The 16,819-nt window shown below is 44.8% G+C and overlaps 1 protein-coding gene across 1 annotated transcript in view; it reads left to right on the forward strand.

Annotated features, from left to right (window-relative positions):
* Positions 1–16,819, forward strand: part of PIK3C3 (phosphatidylinositol 3-kinase catalytic subunit type 3) — a 137,480-nt gene that overhangs the window by 68,578 nt on the left and 52,083 nt on the right. The window contains 2 exon segments of the mRNA XM_087715273.1: positions 11,578–11,662; positions 12,689–12,763. Coding sequence (XP_087571399.1) covers positions 11,578–11,662; positions 12,689–12,763 — 160 coding nt within the window.

A 16,819-nucleotide genomic window follows, 5' to 3' on the forward strand; every position in this document is an offset into this window, starting at 1 on the left:
CAAGGAAAGCGTGTGCGCAAGCACTTTCGGCATGCAACGACAAAAAGGTTACAAGATATCCAAGATATTTTTTTAAAAAAAATTGGGATTAATAATTAATAATGGAAAACTATTTTTGGAACTCTGGATGATTGTTGACATTATGGTCAATTGAAAATATGAATGTATATTATAAACTAATGGGAATTCTTTGTTCTAATCTCTGCTTTTTTTCTTTGGAGATAGGTGATATTATAATACTTTAAAGACTCATTGTTATTTGATATATAATTATGAATTCAAGGAAATAAGGATTGTTGCAAATGAAAGAATATTAATGGGAATTTGAACACACAATGCTCAATGTACTTGAGAGACCGCCTGCTGCCAATTACCTCCCATAGACCCATTAGATCGCACAGGGTCGGCCTCCTCCGGGTTCCGTCTACCAGCCAATGCCATCTGGCTACCACCCAGGGGAGGGCCTTCTCTGTAGCAGCTCCGGCCCTTTGGAATGAACTCCCGCGGAGATTCGGACCCTCACCTCTCTCCATTTCGCCGTTAAAACCTGGCTGTGCCGGCAGGCCTGGGGATGATGAGTTCCCCTCCCCTCTCGACTTGTATGGCTGTATGACTCTTGTGTATTTTAATTACGTGTATTGTGTTTGTATCCCCTTTTCCCCTTTTGAGTTGTTCGCTGCCCTGAGTCCCTCCCGGAGAAGGGCGGCATACAAATAAACTAAATCTTAATCTTAATGACAGCGCAATATTCAGTTATGTTTAATGCAAAACCAGTGATGTTATTCTTAATCTTAAGAATTGATGCACCAAAACTTGTAACCAAAGGACATGCTTGATGAAAAAAGTTGGTTTTTTTCCCCTTTTTCTTGCTTTCTTTTGTATGTGTTGTTTTGTTTAAAAAGAATAATAATATATATTTTTTTTAAAAAATGATTCTTATTTTCATATAATATAATCTTCCTTTTGCTTGTCTTTTCCTCTCCTAGAATGAGAGATTACAGACTCTCCTGGCAGATAATGAAAAGATGAATCTGTCAGATATTGAGCCCATCCCTCTGCCTCTCGAACCCCAAGTGAAAATCAGAGGAATAATCCCCGAGAAAGCCACTCTGTTCAAGGTAACAATACGTACCTGCCTCGCACTCAGTGTGACCTGGAAGATGTAAATATATATCGATGTCTGTGGAAATTCTCAGTCCCCCATGCCATGGTTGCCCCAAAGGTGCTTTTTTCAAAAGGCAGCTGGACTTCCTTTTTCCGTGGAGACGTTTCGCTTCTCATCCAGGAAGCTTCCCTCAGTCTGACTGAATGGTGGAGGATGGAAGGATTTACATGTTCTATGTGACATGTTATCAGCCTTCCAATATTTGAGGGGCTGTCGCAGAAAGGAGTGGGTTCAGGGGTGAAATCCAGCAGGTTCTGACAGGTTCTGGAGAACTGGTAGTGGAAATTTTGAGTAGTTGAGAGAACCGGTAGCGGTAATTTTGAGTAGTTCGCAGAACCGGTACTGGAAATGTTGAGTAGTTTGCAGAACCGGTAGCGGAAATTTTGAGTACTTAGCATAACCTGTAGTGGAAATTTTGAACAGTTCCCAGAACTGGTAGTGGAAATTTTGAGTTGAGAGAACCTGTAGTGGAAATTTTGAGTAGTTGAGAGAACCTGTAGTAGAAATTTTGAGTACTTAGTAGAACCTGTAGTGGAAATTTTGAGCAGTTCCCAGAACTGGTAGTGGAATTTTGAATAGTTCGGAGAACCTGTAGTGGAAATTTTGAATAATTCGCAGAACCTGTGGTGGAAATTTTGAGTACTTAGTAGAACCTGTAGTGGAAATTTTGAGTACTTAGTAGAACCTGTAGTGGAAATTTTGAGCAGTTCCCAGAACTGATAGTGGAAATTTTGAGTACTTAGCAGAACCTGTAGGGGAAACTTTGAGCAGTTCGGAGAACAGACAAATGCTACCTCTGGCTTGCCCCACAGTGGGGTGGGAATGGAGATTTTGCTGTATCCTTCTCCTGCCATGCCCACCAAACCACACCATGCCCACCAAGCCACCCCCACAGAACTGGTAGTAAAAAAAAAAATGAATTTCACCACTGAGTGGGTGTCAACATATTCTCCAAAACGCCCAAGAGCAGGACAAGAAGCAACAGATGGAAGGTTCTGGAGAGATTCAACCTTGAACTAAGGAGAAATTTCTTCATAGTGGAAACAATTAATCCTTCAGAAGTTATGGGTACTCCATCCCTGGAGGTTTTTAAAGAAGAGATTGGACAACCATTTTGGACAACCAGAATCGTATAGGGTCTCCTGCTTAACCAGGAGGTTGGAGTAGAAGACCTCCAAGGTCCCTTCCAACTCTGTTATTCTGTAATATGAAATCTAATGGTGAAGAATGCAACATCAAGTAAGACCACACTTTGAATACTGCATCCCGTTTTGGTCACCACATTATAAAAAAGATGTTGAAACTGTAGAAAGGGTGCAGAGAAGAGCAACCAAGATGATCAGGGGACTGGAGGCTAAAGCATACGATGAACAGTTGCATGAACTGGGCATGGCTAGTCTAGTGAAGAGGAGGACCAGGGGAGACATGATAGCAGTCTCCCAATATTTCAGGAGCTGCCCAGAGAGGACGGGGTGTCAAGCTATTCTCCAAGCCAGCAGAAGGCCAGACAAGGAATCATGGATGGAAACTGATCAAGGTGAGATTCAACCTAGAAATAAGGAGGAATTTTCTGACAGTGAAAGCAATCAACCCTTGGAGAAGAACCCTTCAGAAGTTTGGGAGCTTCATCACTGGAGGCTTTCAAGAAGAGACTGGACTGACATTTGTCAGAAATGGTGCTTGAGCAGGGGGTTGGACTAGATGGCCTACAAGGTCCTTTCCAACTCTGGTAATCTGTTACTCCACCTCAGTTGCTTTTGATAGTATTTCCATTTGTGCCTTTCTTTTTAATGTCTCCTGCTCAACCCTATATGCCCCTTCAAAGCTAACGTCCTGCAGATGTTTTAGGAATACTTGTTGGAGGAAGAATTTCAGGGAGAGGGAAAGAATTTGAGAAAACAAGATTTGATCACCGTAGGGGTAACAGATTATTAACAAAGTTGGAAAGGACCTTGTAGGTCATCTAGTCCAAACCCCTGTTCAAGCAGGAGACTCTACACCATCTCTGACACATGGCAGTCCAGTCTCTTCTTGAAAGCCTCCAGTGATGAAGCTCCCTCAACTTCCGAAGGCAACGTCTGTACCATGGGTTGATGGTTCTCACTGTCAGAAAATTCCTCCTTATTTCTAGGTTGAATCTCTCCTTGATGAGTTTCCTTCCATGATTCCTTGTCTGGATTTCTGGTGCTTTGGAAAATAGCTTGACACCCTTCCCCTCTGTGGCAGCCCCTCAAATATTGGAAGATGCTATCCTGTCTCCCCTGGTCCTTCTCTTCACTAGACTAGCCATGCCCAATTCCTGCAACCATTCTTCATATGTTTTAGCCTCCAATCCCCTAATCATCCTGGTTGCTCTTCTCTGCAAGAGTTTACTGTTTTAACATTCCTTATGTGATAGCAAGAGAGATCAAGGACTAGGTCATGTCAAACTGATAAATACATTTATTTGCAGAGGCTAATTGATTCTCTCCCCCCCACACACATTTTTTTTTCCGTGAGAGAAATTGCCAGCTAAACAAATTAGGGTTGGGTTTGTTTTTTTTCCCACAAAGGGCATTTAAAATGGAATTGCCATCTAAGTTAATTAGGGAAGAGAGTTAATTGCTTTAAAGTTCTCCTCCATTTGTGTCCTCCCCCCACTTTAGAAAACAATGGCTGTGGCCTCCACCCCCACCCCTTTCCATTCAATTCCAATTACATTATTGTGCCCTTTTAAGTAGCATTGAAATGTTCAAAAACAGATGCAGGAGACAAATGAGTGGAGTTCTTTTTCCGTTATAGTAGACACAAATGTTGATATTCTCCAGAGTCGAACCCAGGTTGCCAATTATATTGGCTTGGATCTTTCTTTCTTTCTTTCTTTCTTTCTTTCTTTCTTTCTTTCTTTCTTTCTTTCTTTCTTTCTTTCTTTCTTTCTTCTTCCTTCCTTTCTTTCTTTCTTTCTTTCTCCCTTCCTCCCTCCCTTTCTGTTCCTTCCTTCCTCCCTCCCTCCATATATATATATATATATATATATAGATAGATAGATAGATAGATAGATAGATAGATAGATAGATAGATAGATATGATAGAGATTTAATGATAGATAGAGAGATAGAAGGATGATAGAAAGATGATTGAAGAGATAGATAGATAGATAGAGAGAGAGAGAGAGAGAGAGAGAGAGAGAGAGAGAGAGAGAGAGAGAGAGAGAGATCATAGATAGCTAGATGAGAGAGAGAGATAAGAAGGAAAGAGGAAGGAAAAGAGAGAAGGAGGAAAAATGAAAGGGAAGAAGAGATAGTTATATAGGTTCATTTCCCTGAGTTATTTGCAAAAATCATAAAGGCAGGATATAAAGTAGATGATAGATGATAGATAGATAGATAGATAGATAGATAGATAGATAGATAGATAGATAGATAGATAAGAGAGAGAGATGAGAGGGAAAGAAGGAAGGAAAAGAGAGAAGGAGGAAAAATGAAAAGGAAGGAGGGATAATTCCTCTCAACGGAAGTTCCTCCCAAGTAGTTACCTCTTAGACCATTGACAAGTTTGATGCCTTCTTTTTTCCCTTCTCTGATCAGAGTGCCCTCATGCCTGCTCAGCTCTTCTTCAAGACTGAAGATGGGGACAGCTACCCTGTAATCTTCAAACACGGGGACGACTTGCGTCAAGATCAACTCATCCTCCAGATCATCTCGCTGATGGACAAGGTGACCTTTTGCGGTGTAGTTATTGAGCTCTGACTATGTTTGAAGACCTACCATATTTTTCGGAGTATAAGACGCACCTTTTCACACACACACACCCAAAAGAGGGTGAAAATTTGGGTGTGTCTTAAACACTGAATGTAGCCCCTCCCCACCCTCCCCCACCCTTTGGCCTCTGCCTCCCAGCAATCTACCTCCTTACAGCAAATGGGGGAAAATGGGGTTTGCGGAGGCTGCAATAGGCTATAGCAACATCCTGAAACAGCTGATGATCGGAAGGCCTTGCTTAAACTGAAAGTGAAACTTGTTGTTTGCTCCAGGAGGCAAATTGCTGGGAGGCAGAGGGAGATTTTTTTTTCTTGTGCTAATCAGGCTGTTTGCTGCAAGGAGGTAAGTCAATAACTATAATTACCTGTAGAATGTTCAAATTATTAACTTATTTTTTAAAGACTGCTTTATTTTTGTTCTAGACCAGTGGTTTTTAACCTTCTCAATGCCGCGACCCTTTAATACAGTTCCTCATGTTGTGGTGACCCCCAACCATAAAATTGGTGTCTCGGTTCCTAAGACCATCGGAAATTTGTGTTTTCTAATGGTCTTAGGAGACCCCTGTGAAAGGGTCGTTCGACCCCCAAAGGGGTCCCGACCCACAGGTTGAGAACCGCTGTTCTAGACAGCTTAACAGAATGAAGAAGCTTTTTAAAATAAATGCTTGATCTGAAGAGGCCCAGTGTTATTGTATGTTCTTTTAAATAGCAGAGAATAAGTATACTTCCAGAAAGCCACATCTATTTTAACAGCATCTGTACAAGTATAGTCTGAAATGTAACACTACAAACAGTGCATATTGTCTGTACTGTTTGCTGTTTGTTGCAAGGAGGCAAATTGCTGGGAGGCAGAAGCCGATGTTTTTCCTTTGTTTTCCTCCCCAAAAGCTAGGTGTGTCTTATACTTCGGAGTGTCTTATACTTCGGAGCGTCTTATACTTCAGAGCGTCTTATACTCCGAAAAATACGCTAGTTAGTTCCAAGAGGAGATGGAAGAGGGTGAGGGGAATCTATTAAATGTTTTAACAGAGATGGAAAAGGACTCGGTCCCATCCAGAACAAGAATTAAAGTTGTGGGAGTCCTTGGTGCCGCCTGAGCAGGGGGTTGGACTAGAAGACCTCTAAGGTCCCTTCCAACTCTGTTATTCTGTTATATCTGCCAGATCAAAATGGCACTTATAGCGCAGGGATGTAAAGCACAAGGCCCACAGGCCCGATCCGGCCCACGGGGTACTTAGACCTGGCCTGCAGGGCGACAGTGAAGGACCGGCCCGCGGTGCCTCTGCCAGCAAAAACGGAGCTCGGGAGAGCTGGCAGAAGGTTGCAGGAGGCTGTCGCAGCCGGAAACGAAGCTCAGGAGGGCCACGCGTGGCTCTCCCAAGCTCCATTTTTGTCAGCAGAGTGCTCAGGTCACCACAGATGCCTCCCTGTGATGTCGACCTGGCCACACACACACAGACACACACACACACACACCAAGGTCAAAGACAACCCTGACACAGCCCTCAATGAAATCAAGTTTGACACCCCTGCTATAGGGCAGGGATGGCTAAACTTTTTGCTATCACGTGCCAAAATTGGGAGGAGTGTGGGGGAGAGGGATGTGCGTGCATGTGCCCATGCCCATAATCCTGTTTTTTGCCCTCTCCAAACTCCAGACCCTTTCTAGGAGCCTGGGGAGGGTGAGAAAGACCTCCCCCCACCAGAGGCCCTCTGGAAGCCGAAAACGTCCGATTTCCGGTCGGATCGGATCCAGCCTGTTTTTAGCTCTTCCCAGGCTCCAGAGCCTTTCTAGGAGCCCAGGGAGGGCGAAAATGGCCTTCCCTACTCCCACCCCAGAGGCCAAAAACAGCCGAAAAACCAGCTGGCATGCACTTGCACGCCAAAGCTGAGCTCGCGTGCCCACTGATATGGCTCCATAGGTTTGCCATCACGGCTATAGGGCACTGCACACCAGAACAACTACAAGGACAGTATTTTCCCCCATGCCATCCCTCTGCTAAACAACTCATTCCCACAGCACTATCGAACTATTTACTAAGACTGCATTACTATTCCTCTTCTCATCTTTCCTATTACCTACGGGATCTCTTTTTTTTTACAAATGACTAGAACTTAGCTGCCTGTATCTTTACGACTTATATATTGCTTCATTTAGTTTCCTAGTGCGATTTATTAAGTCGATAGCTTATTTAATATCCTAATGACTACCGCTTAAGTGTTGCATCTTACGATTTAGGATGAATGTATTTTTACCGTGACTACGATTGTGATTGATTGCTTATAGCTTTTTTATTATTGAATTTTTTTTAAAAAAAAGCTTTTACAAATATTTACCTCCCCTCCCCCCCGACTCTCGCCCCCCCAACCTTCTCTCCCCCCCCCCCCCCCCGACTTCCCAGAACAAATACAGGGTATACATCTTTAACAAGGATGTTCTAAAATAAACTTAAAGAAAGTTAGTATCATCTTTCATTTGAGCTTTAACTCCTCTTTTGTTAGGCTAACTCTAAACAAATTATATCGTTCCTCGCTTGTTCAGTCATAAACTATCTGGAATTTCTTAGTCCCGTATTTATTTTGAATATAGTCAATCCATCTTCTCCACTCCAGTTTATATTTCTCATTTGAGTGGTCCTTGAGATATGCTGATGTTTTAGCCATCTCTGCTAAGTTTGTTACTCTTAATGTCCATTCTTGAATAGTAGGCAAATCTTCCTTCTTCCAGTATTGCGCCACCAACAGTCTTGCTGCCGTTATTAAGTACAAAATCAAGTTAGCCTCTATAACAGTACAATCAGTAGTTATACAGGAATAACTGAGGGGTAAACTTTATCCTCTTTTTAAGAACATTTGGCACAATCCACCATATTTTTATCCAAAATGCTTTAACCTTTTTACCAGTCCACCATGTATGGTAATATGTAGCATCAACACAATCACATCTCCAGCATTTAGTATATTGCTCCATTTAGTTTCCTAGTGTGATTTATTAAATCAATTGCTTATTTAATATCCTAATGAGAGAGCCGAGGTGGCGCAGTGGTTAAATGCAGCACTGCAGGCTACTTCAGCTGACTGCAGTTCTGCAGTTCGGCTGTTCAAATCTCACCGGCTCAGGGTTGACTCAGCCTTCCATCCTTCCGAGGTGGGTAAAATGAGGACCCGGATTGTTGTTGGGGGCAATGTGCTGACTCTGTAAACCGCTTAGAGAGGGCTGAAAGCCCTATGAAGCGGTATATAAGTCTAACTGCTATTGCTAACTGCTAATGACTACCGCTTAAGTGTTGCATCTTACGATTTAGGATGAATGTATTTTTACCATGACTACGTTTGTGATTGATTGCTTATAGCTTTTATGTACACTGAGAGCTTATGCACCAAAGACAAATTCCTTGTGTCTCCAATCACACTTGGCCGATAAAGAATTCCGTTGTTGTTTGCAAATGTCTGATTGCGATCCCCATTTTTAATCCTTAGCTCTTACGCAAGGAGAACCTGGATTTGAAGTTGACACCCTATAAAGTGTTGGCTACGAGTACGAAACACGGTAAGAGTGTTTCCCATTCCTCCTTCATCTTCTCCCTCTCTCCCCTACTTGGAGGAGTAAAAATAAATAAATAAATACAGGTAGTTTTCGACTTAGGACCACAGTGAAACCTTCCTATCACAGTTATAAGTCGTAAAAACGGGCTCTCTTTGCACCAGTCATTAAATAAACACCCTGGTTGTTAAGGAAACACTGTGGCCATGAAGCGAACATTGTGTGAAGTTTCCAAGAGTTGGCCTAATTAATTAATGAGCCTTGAGACAAGGTTCAAAAAAAACCAAAACCATTCATTTATTATGACTAACATCTTGGCACGGACTTTTGTGGAGCCGAAACTAAATCCCACTTAATGGCATCTGAACTTTACCCCTGTGCCCCCCTCCACTCTGCCTGTCATCAATCACATTCTCCAACAGGACGTTATGGCAATGTTCAGGACATGTGTGTGTGTGTTTGTGTTTATTAGTCTTGTATGCTGCCCACTCCCAGAGGGTTCCACCACAAAACCACGTTCGACTAAAGGGCGCTCGACGAAACCGCGTAGCTGACATCATCACAGCGCGACAACAGCGCGGAGAAAAAAGCACGCTGTAAACGCTAAGCCTAAAATTAACCCCTAAACCTAATCCTAAACCTAACCCTTAACCTAACCCTTAACCTAACCCTTAACCTAACCCTAAACCTAACCCTTAACCTAACCCTAAACCTAACCCTAACTCTTAACCTAACCCTAACCCTAACCCTTAACCTGACCCTAAACCTAACCCTAAACCTAACCCTTACCTTAACTTGAATCGGCTTGCTTTCAAAGCGCTATTTAAAGCGCCCTTCTTTCTCCGCGCTCACTGTTGTCGCCCTGTTGATGACGTCAGCGACGCGCTTTAATCGGGCGCGCTTTAATCGAGCGCGGTTTTGTCGTGCCACGCTCCCGGAGGACTCCGGGCGGCTTACAATAAAAAGGGGGAAAGGAATAAATAAGACAAACAACAATTTAAAATACAACAAGATTCATAGTTACGGTGGGGCTGGATACTTCAACAGCCCCCGGCCTGCCGGAGCAGCCAGGACTTAGTGGTTTTACGGAAGGCCTGGAGGGTCGTAAGGGTTCCGGATCTCCACGGGGAGCTCGTTCCATGCACATTCACATCCCAGTACAGAAAGATGAGACTTTTACTCTGGCCAAAAAGTATGCATGGCATTCCCCCCACCCCACCCCTCCTCAAGTTGATAGTAGTCATGGAAGCACTTTAGATGTTGACATATTGCAGTCATTAAGCGAAGCAATGCTTCAGTATGGATGTGGTTTTGCCAAAAAGAAAGCTGGGTTTTAGCAAAACCGTTGTTAAATGAGGTTGCGTGATGACTGGATACCACAAATGGCCTTAAATGCAGGCACTGTCAGGGTTCCAAATAGCATCCAAAAGTAAATCAGACTCCTAGGCAAAATATCGCTCAAAGTTCCAATTTGAGCCCTGTTGGCACATCTGGGAAAATCCGAATCTGAAAGCTTCCCGGTTTTCCCCACCCAGTTGAAAGTTCAAGATCCTATTTTCCTTTCTGCTTCTCCAGGTTTCATGCAGTTCATCCAGTCGGTACCGGTGGCAGAGGTCCTCGCTACGGAAGAAAGCATCCAGGTGGGTCTTCTGCAGTGGTGGGTTTCAAAATTTTTTAGAACCTCTTCTATAGGTGTGGCCTGCTTTGTGGGAGTGGCTTGCCAGCCATGTGACTGGGTGGGAGTGCCTTGCCAGCCATGTGACTGGGTAGGAGTGGCTTGCCAGCCATGTGACTCGGTAGGAGTGGCTTGCCAGCCATGTGACTGGGTGGGAGTGTCTTGCCAGCCATGTGACTGGGTGGGAGTGTCTTGCCAGCCATGTGACTGGGTGGGAGTGTCGTGCCAGCCATGTGACTGGGTAGGGGTGGCTTGCCAGCCATGTGACTGGGTAGGAGTGGCTTGCCAGCCATGTGACTGTGTGGGAGTGGCTTGCCAGCCATGTGACTGTGTGGGAGTGGCTTGCCAGCCATGTGACTGGGTGGGCGTGGCCAACCTGTAAAATGTGGTGAAACTCACTTAACAACGCTCTTGCTTAGCAAGAGCCAGATTTCCTTAACCATTATGTCACCTAGCAACCACACTGCTTAGCAACAAGTGTCCTAGTCCCAATTGTGGTCCTAAGCGGGTGGGGGAGGGGGGTTTCCAAAATTTAAGCAAGGGGTTCTCTGCCTGGTTGGTGGGTGGGCGTGGCCATGGTGGGTATGGTCTAGTCAGCCTCCTACATCACACCTGGGGTGTCTGTGTGGCACCCTCCAGGCTTTCCGCAAAGCCACGAAAACCTGGTTGTTCCGGCAGGCCTGGGGCTGATGAATTTCCAGCCCCACTTGAAATGTTGTGACTGCTGTTGTTTTTACTCTGTTTGTCTTTTGTTTTATTTGTATCCTCTTCCCCCCCCTTTGGTTGTTAGCCACCCCGAGTCCCTCGGGAGTGGGGCGGCATACAAATTAAATAAACATTCAACATTCAAATAAACATTTTTGCCCTCCCCAGGCTCTGGAGGCTCGCCCTGAGTCTCCAGGAGGGCGAAAATGCTCTTCCCAGACTCCGGAGGCCCTCTGGAGGTCGTAAACGGGCCTGGTGTACCCAAACTTCCAGTAGGCCTGTTTTTCGCCCTCCCTGAGTCTCCGTATGCGCCCTGCACTTACCTGCATCCAAAACGGTCCACGTGGAGACTCCTGGGAGGGGCGGGCCCAGCCAGGAGTGGGATTTGGGGGTTATAGCAATAGCAGTAGACTTATATACCGCTTCATAGGCCTTTCAGGCCTCTCTAAGCGGTTTACAGAGAGTCAGCATATTGCCCCCAACAATCTGGGTCCTCATTTTACCCACCTCGGAAGGATGGAAGGCTGAGTCAACCCTGAGCCGGTGAGATTTGAACCGCTGACCTGCTGATCTAGCAGTAGCCTGCAGTGCTGCATTTAACCACTGCGCCACCTTGGCTCATCATGGGGTTCTCCAAACTGCACAGAATTCTAGCTAGAGATTCTCCCGAACCCCTGCAACAACCCCCCCTCCCCCAGCAGCCCACCTTTAAGTCAAGGAAGTAAAACCTCCGTATCTCTCTTTTGTAGAACTTCTTCCGGAAATACGCGCCGAGTGAAACTGGGCCCCATGGCATAAGTGCGGAAGTCATGGACACCTACGTGAAAAGCTGTGGTAAGCTTTGGTGCACAGGGAGTGTGGTGCAGTTCAGCAGGCAGGAAAGTAGCCAGGTGTATTTTGACCAGTGGTCTCCTAAAAACTCTGCAACACTTGTGTCACTTACGGAGAGATTGGGAATCCTTAGAAGCTGTGGGATAAAAGAGTTGGGACCTTGGAGGTCTTCTAGTCCAACCCCCTGCTCAAGGAGGAAACCTTATACCATTCCAGACAGGTGTTTTTTCCAATCTCTTCTTAAAAACGTCCAGTGTTGGAGCATTCACAACTTTTGGAGGCAACTTCTGTTCCACTGATTAATTCTTCTAACTGTCAGGAAATTTCTCCTTAGTTCTAAGTTGCTTCTCTCCTTGATTAGTTTCCACCCATTGCCTTCAGATGCATAAAATTTAATAGAATAACAGAATTGGAAGGGACCTTGGAGGTCTTCTAGTCCAACCATCTGCTTAGGCAGGAAACCCTACACCACTTCAGACTGATTAATTCTTCTGTCAGGAAATTTCTCCTTAGTTCTAAGTTGCTTCTCTCCTTGATTAGTTTCCACCCATTGCTTCTTGTCCTGCCTTCAGATGCATAAAATTTAATAGAATAACAGAGTTGGAAGGGACCTTGGAGGTCTTCTAGACCAACCCCCTATACCATTCCAGGCAGGTGGTTGTCCAATCTCTTCTTTAAAAACTCTAGTGATGTAACACCACAACTTCTGGAAGCAAGTTGTTTAACTGATTAATTGTTCTCATCGTCAGGAAATTTCTCCTTAGTTCTAAGTTGCTTCTCTCCTTGATTAGTTTCCATCCATTGTTTCTCGTCCTGTCCTCGGGCTCTTGGAGATCCTTGGTGCTCTCTGAGTTTGGTTGTTTTCTTGCAGAACGTTTCATTACCCAACTAGGTAACGTCATCAGTGCTAGCAAGGACCCCACAGGTTTCTGACAAAATAACCTAACGTGCTTCAGTTTGGTTTTGATCTTCCGGGGGTTTTAACATTTACAGGGAGCTATGCTAACTTCGTTTTGTTTTACGTTTCAGCTGGTTATTGTGTGATCACATATATACTTGGAGTTGGGGACAGGCACCTGGATAATCTTTTGCTCACCAAAACAGGTAAAGAATTTGCTTTTGGGGGGGAGGGGGGGGCAAATGTTGAGGCATCTTGACGGCACAAGGAAACCATGTCGTTTTGAAATTGTGTGTCTTTGCCTATGAATGCAAGCCTTGTTAAAGCCATTGTCAGCATTCCAAATATCATCCACAATTAAATCAGAGTCCAAGGCAAAGTATTGCTCAAAGTTCCAATTTATTAAGAGAGCCATGTTGGCACATCTGGGGAAACCCGAATCTGAAAGCTTCCCGGTTTTCCCCACCCATTTGAAAGTTCAGGATCTTGCCCCCACACCAGAGGTGGGTTCCTACCAGTTCGCACCTATTCGGTAGAACCGGTTCGTCACATCTACCGAACCGGTTAGAAGTGGTTCCACCAGTGGACCCGGAAAGCAGGCCACACCTACAGAAGAGGTTCCAAAATTTTTTGAAACCCACCACTGGTCCTTGGATATGATTATTCTACACTATCATGCTCCTATTTATAAAACCCAGTGCCTCTGTGAAAGGTAAGGATGACTACTGCGTTTGTGGCGCAATCAGAACATTGCGTGTGTTGAAGTTGTTTTAACGCAAACCAAAGATGCCTTTTAAAAAACAAGTTTACATCCTATTCTTATGCATGCCAGTGCTGTGTGTTAGGTAATTTAAGGTGGTTCTGACAAGTGTCATCGGCATCTTCATATCCGGTCACATGAGCAGCAAGCTACTCCCATCCGGTCACATGGGCAGCAAGCCACTCCCACAAAGGAGTCCACACTCACAGAGTAGGTTCGAACAATTTTTGGAACCCACCACTGCCCCACACCCACCAGCCCATCCCATGGTCCAATCTCCCACTGCCATGCTGGCAGTTCCACCCATCCAGTTCCGGTCAGGTGCAGAGGTGCAGAGACAAAGGATTTCTAGAAAGAATGTTGTTTTGGCTACATAGCATCTAACTCCATATAATCCCCCCTCCAATTTTCCCACAATAGAAAATGCATAGCAGAATAATAGAAAGTGTGGCAGGCCAAAGACCCAAAAGAAAAAATGGCTGCAGGCCTGACAGGGATTTTAAGACTGTTGCAAAATTGCCTGAAACTATTGGAGCCGCACAGTATTAAAATATATATATATATATATTTGCATTGAAGGCAGAATTAACAAGGCATAACTTGGGAATTTAACTTTTTTTTAATAAAACGGGATGATTGTAGCGTTCAGCCAAGCAAACCTTTGCAGTTTCATTTCCGTTTTGCTAAACGCTTTATTTGGCCATTATAGCAATAGCAATAGTAGTTAGACTTATATACCGCTTCATAGGGCTTTCAGCCCTCTCTAAGCGGTTTACAGAGTCAGCATATCGCCCCCCACAGTCTGGGTCCTCATTTCACCCACCTCGGAAGGATGGAAGGCTGAGTCAACCTTGAGCCGGTGAGATTAGAACCGCTGAACTGCAGATAACAGTCAGCTGAAGTGCCCTGCAGTACTGCACCCTAACCACGGCGCCACCTCGGCCATTGTGATTCGCATTCTACGATTTCCCTGCCGCCCCCCGTTGTGTGACTTGGGGCAGGGGCAAAACACAGAAAAGACGAAATTGCAATCGAAGGATGAAATTGATGAAGGTGTTGTGGTCCCCGTCGGAGTCTGAATCTGCGGGGGGGGGGGGGGGGGGAAGATGAGCTGGAAGAAGATCCGACAGAGATCTCGGAGGAAACTGGAGAAGAGCAGAGTCAGTCCGGGGAGGGATTTTCAGGATTAGAAAGACTTGCAGACAGGAAGAAGGAGGAGAAGCAGAGCTCAGGCGAAGAGCAAGGACCACCCAAGGGTGAAATGCTACCGGTTCCACAGGAACCAGTAAGGACGATAGTTGTTGGTTTCGTGAACCGGTAGTAAAAAAAAAAAATCTTCAGAAGATCGCACAGCTCAGCTGTGACCCACATTGGAAGCTGGTTCCCCCCATCCCTTTTTAAAGCATTTTTTTCTTCTGCTTTGGGCAAATAGGCAGGGGGAAAATGCTTTAAAAAGCGAGGGGGAAGCTTCCGATGGTCGCGCGGATCAGCTGTGAGCCACGGGATTCTCAGAAGTTCTTTTTTTTTTTCACTTTTTAAAGCATTTTTTCTTGCTGTGGTGAAAGAAATGTCCTTCTGGGGTCGTCTCCAAGTGGGGAAAAAGACACTGGAGACATGGAGGCTGCTTGGAAAGATGGTTTATTGTTGGACAGGACCACATGGCTTGAGCCCTGAACAGAAAAGGTGATCACATGCTTCAATGTTGGTGGAGAAGAAGAGAAGGGCTGAAGGAGGGACTTGCTAGGCTTTTTATAACCTGTTCAGTCCCACCTCTCTGTTTCCTGTTCCTGTGTAAGAAATGTATTCTGATTGGTTGTCAGACTCCCATAGGGCCATGCAGGGGGCAACTCTCTGGGCTTGTGTTTTGAATCCAGGTTTGGTTGAGTTCTCAGATGCCATGTGGTCAGTTGTGGCCAATCTTTCATGCTTTCCTGTAGCTGGTGGGGAAGTCTTTATTATGTAAAGGGACTAGCTTGGCCTTCTTAATGGCCCATTAACAGTGGGGATGGGCAGAAAGCTACAGGGAACTATTCTGTCTTTTAAAACATGTTTCTTTCTTTTCACATCGAGAAATATTCTGCCTTTTCAATAGTTCCTAGGATATTTCATTTTTCTGGGAGAGGGCTGGTTGATAACTTTCCACAGCTGCTTTGGGCAAATAGGCAGGGGGAAAAATGCTTTAAAAAGCGGGGAGGAGGGGGCGGAAGGGGAGAAGCTACCAATGATTGCGCGGATCTGCTCTGAGCCGCATGATCGTCAGAAGCTTTCCCTCCCCACACCCTCTGCTTTTTAAAGCATTTTTTTTTCTTGCCAATTCAGGGGGGGGAGTGAGGAATAGCTAGGAGGGGAGGGGCGAGTGAAGACTGGCGAGGTACCCCTCGACGTGAGTGACATCAAGTTGGCCACGCCCATGCAGTCACATGACACACACCCCCTAACCACGCCCAGGCAGATCTTACTAGTGGTCCACAGGGTTGAAAATTATGAATTTAATGAGGTCCCTGAAGTCCGAAAGGTTGTTCTAGAGGGATATTTTTAAGCGAGTGTTGTTGTTTTTTTGAGACGTCAATAAGGCTGCCCGGCTCTAAAGGATATAAAATACAGCTCATTTTGTCATTTTGCTAAGCATCTGGACTCCCGGTAGACAAACTTATAGATTTTAACAGGAAGGAATTGTACAACGAGAACTTAATGGAAAAGGAACTCGGCTAGGAGAAAAATCAGATTAATATCGTAATTGAAGATCCGTTGGAAAGGAAACAACCTCTTTATTTCAGTCTTAAGTAAAATTATGGTCAATAATTAGCTACGACTAATACATGCTTATTAAACATGTTGCTGTATTTTGAAGGCAGCAGAGTGTATAATAGCTACCATGGTTGAGAACATCTTTAACAATCTTGCAAACCCAGGCATATAATTAACAGATCTCGAAATAGTATGGGTGTGTGTGTGTGTGTGTGTGTGTGTGTCTGTCTGTCAAGTGCCAATTAGCCATATTATTTTGCAAAGAACAAATTAGGCAGATTGGAAATGGTGCCGCCGTTATTATAAATCCTTTTAGGAGGTTTTATTTTCTTTCGGCCCATCTGCCGACGTCTCAGAAACGATGGCTTGGAAGACTTCACGGCGGTGATCCAGTTGTCACTGCAAATGTTTTTCAAACTGCTGACACCAGTTGCACCTAACGCGTGTTTATCATCCTCCTTGCACAATGATTAAATCTGCGTAACAGAATGGATCTGTTTCCTGCCTTCCCCCGTTCGCTGGGCTTGAAGAAGATCTCGTGAAGCGTCAATACCACTTTATAAGGCCTTGGTAAGGCCACACTTGAAATATTGCATCTAGTTTTGGTCGCCACGATGTACAAAAGATGTGGAGACTCTAGAAAGAGTGCAGAGAAGAGCAACAAAGAGGATTAGGGAACTGGAGACTAAAACATATGAAGAACGGTTGCAGGAACTGGGTATGTCTAGTTGAATGAAGAGAAGGACCAGGGGAG

Source organism: Thamnophis sirtalis, unplaced genomic scaffold, assembly GCF_051295495.1.
Source record: "Thamnophis sirtalis isolate CommonGarterSnake01/CBP01778 unplaced genomic scaffold, rThaSir2_p1.2 scaffold_5, whole genome shotgun sequence".
NCBI classification, from domain to species: Eukaryota; Metazoa; Chordata; class Lepidosauria; order Squamata; family Natricidae; genus Thamnophis; species Thamnophis sirtalis.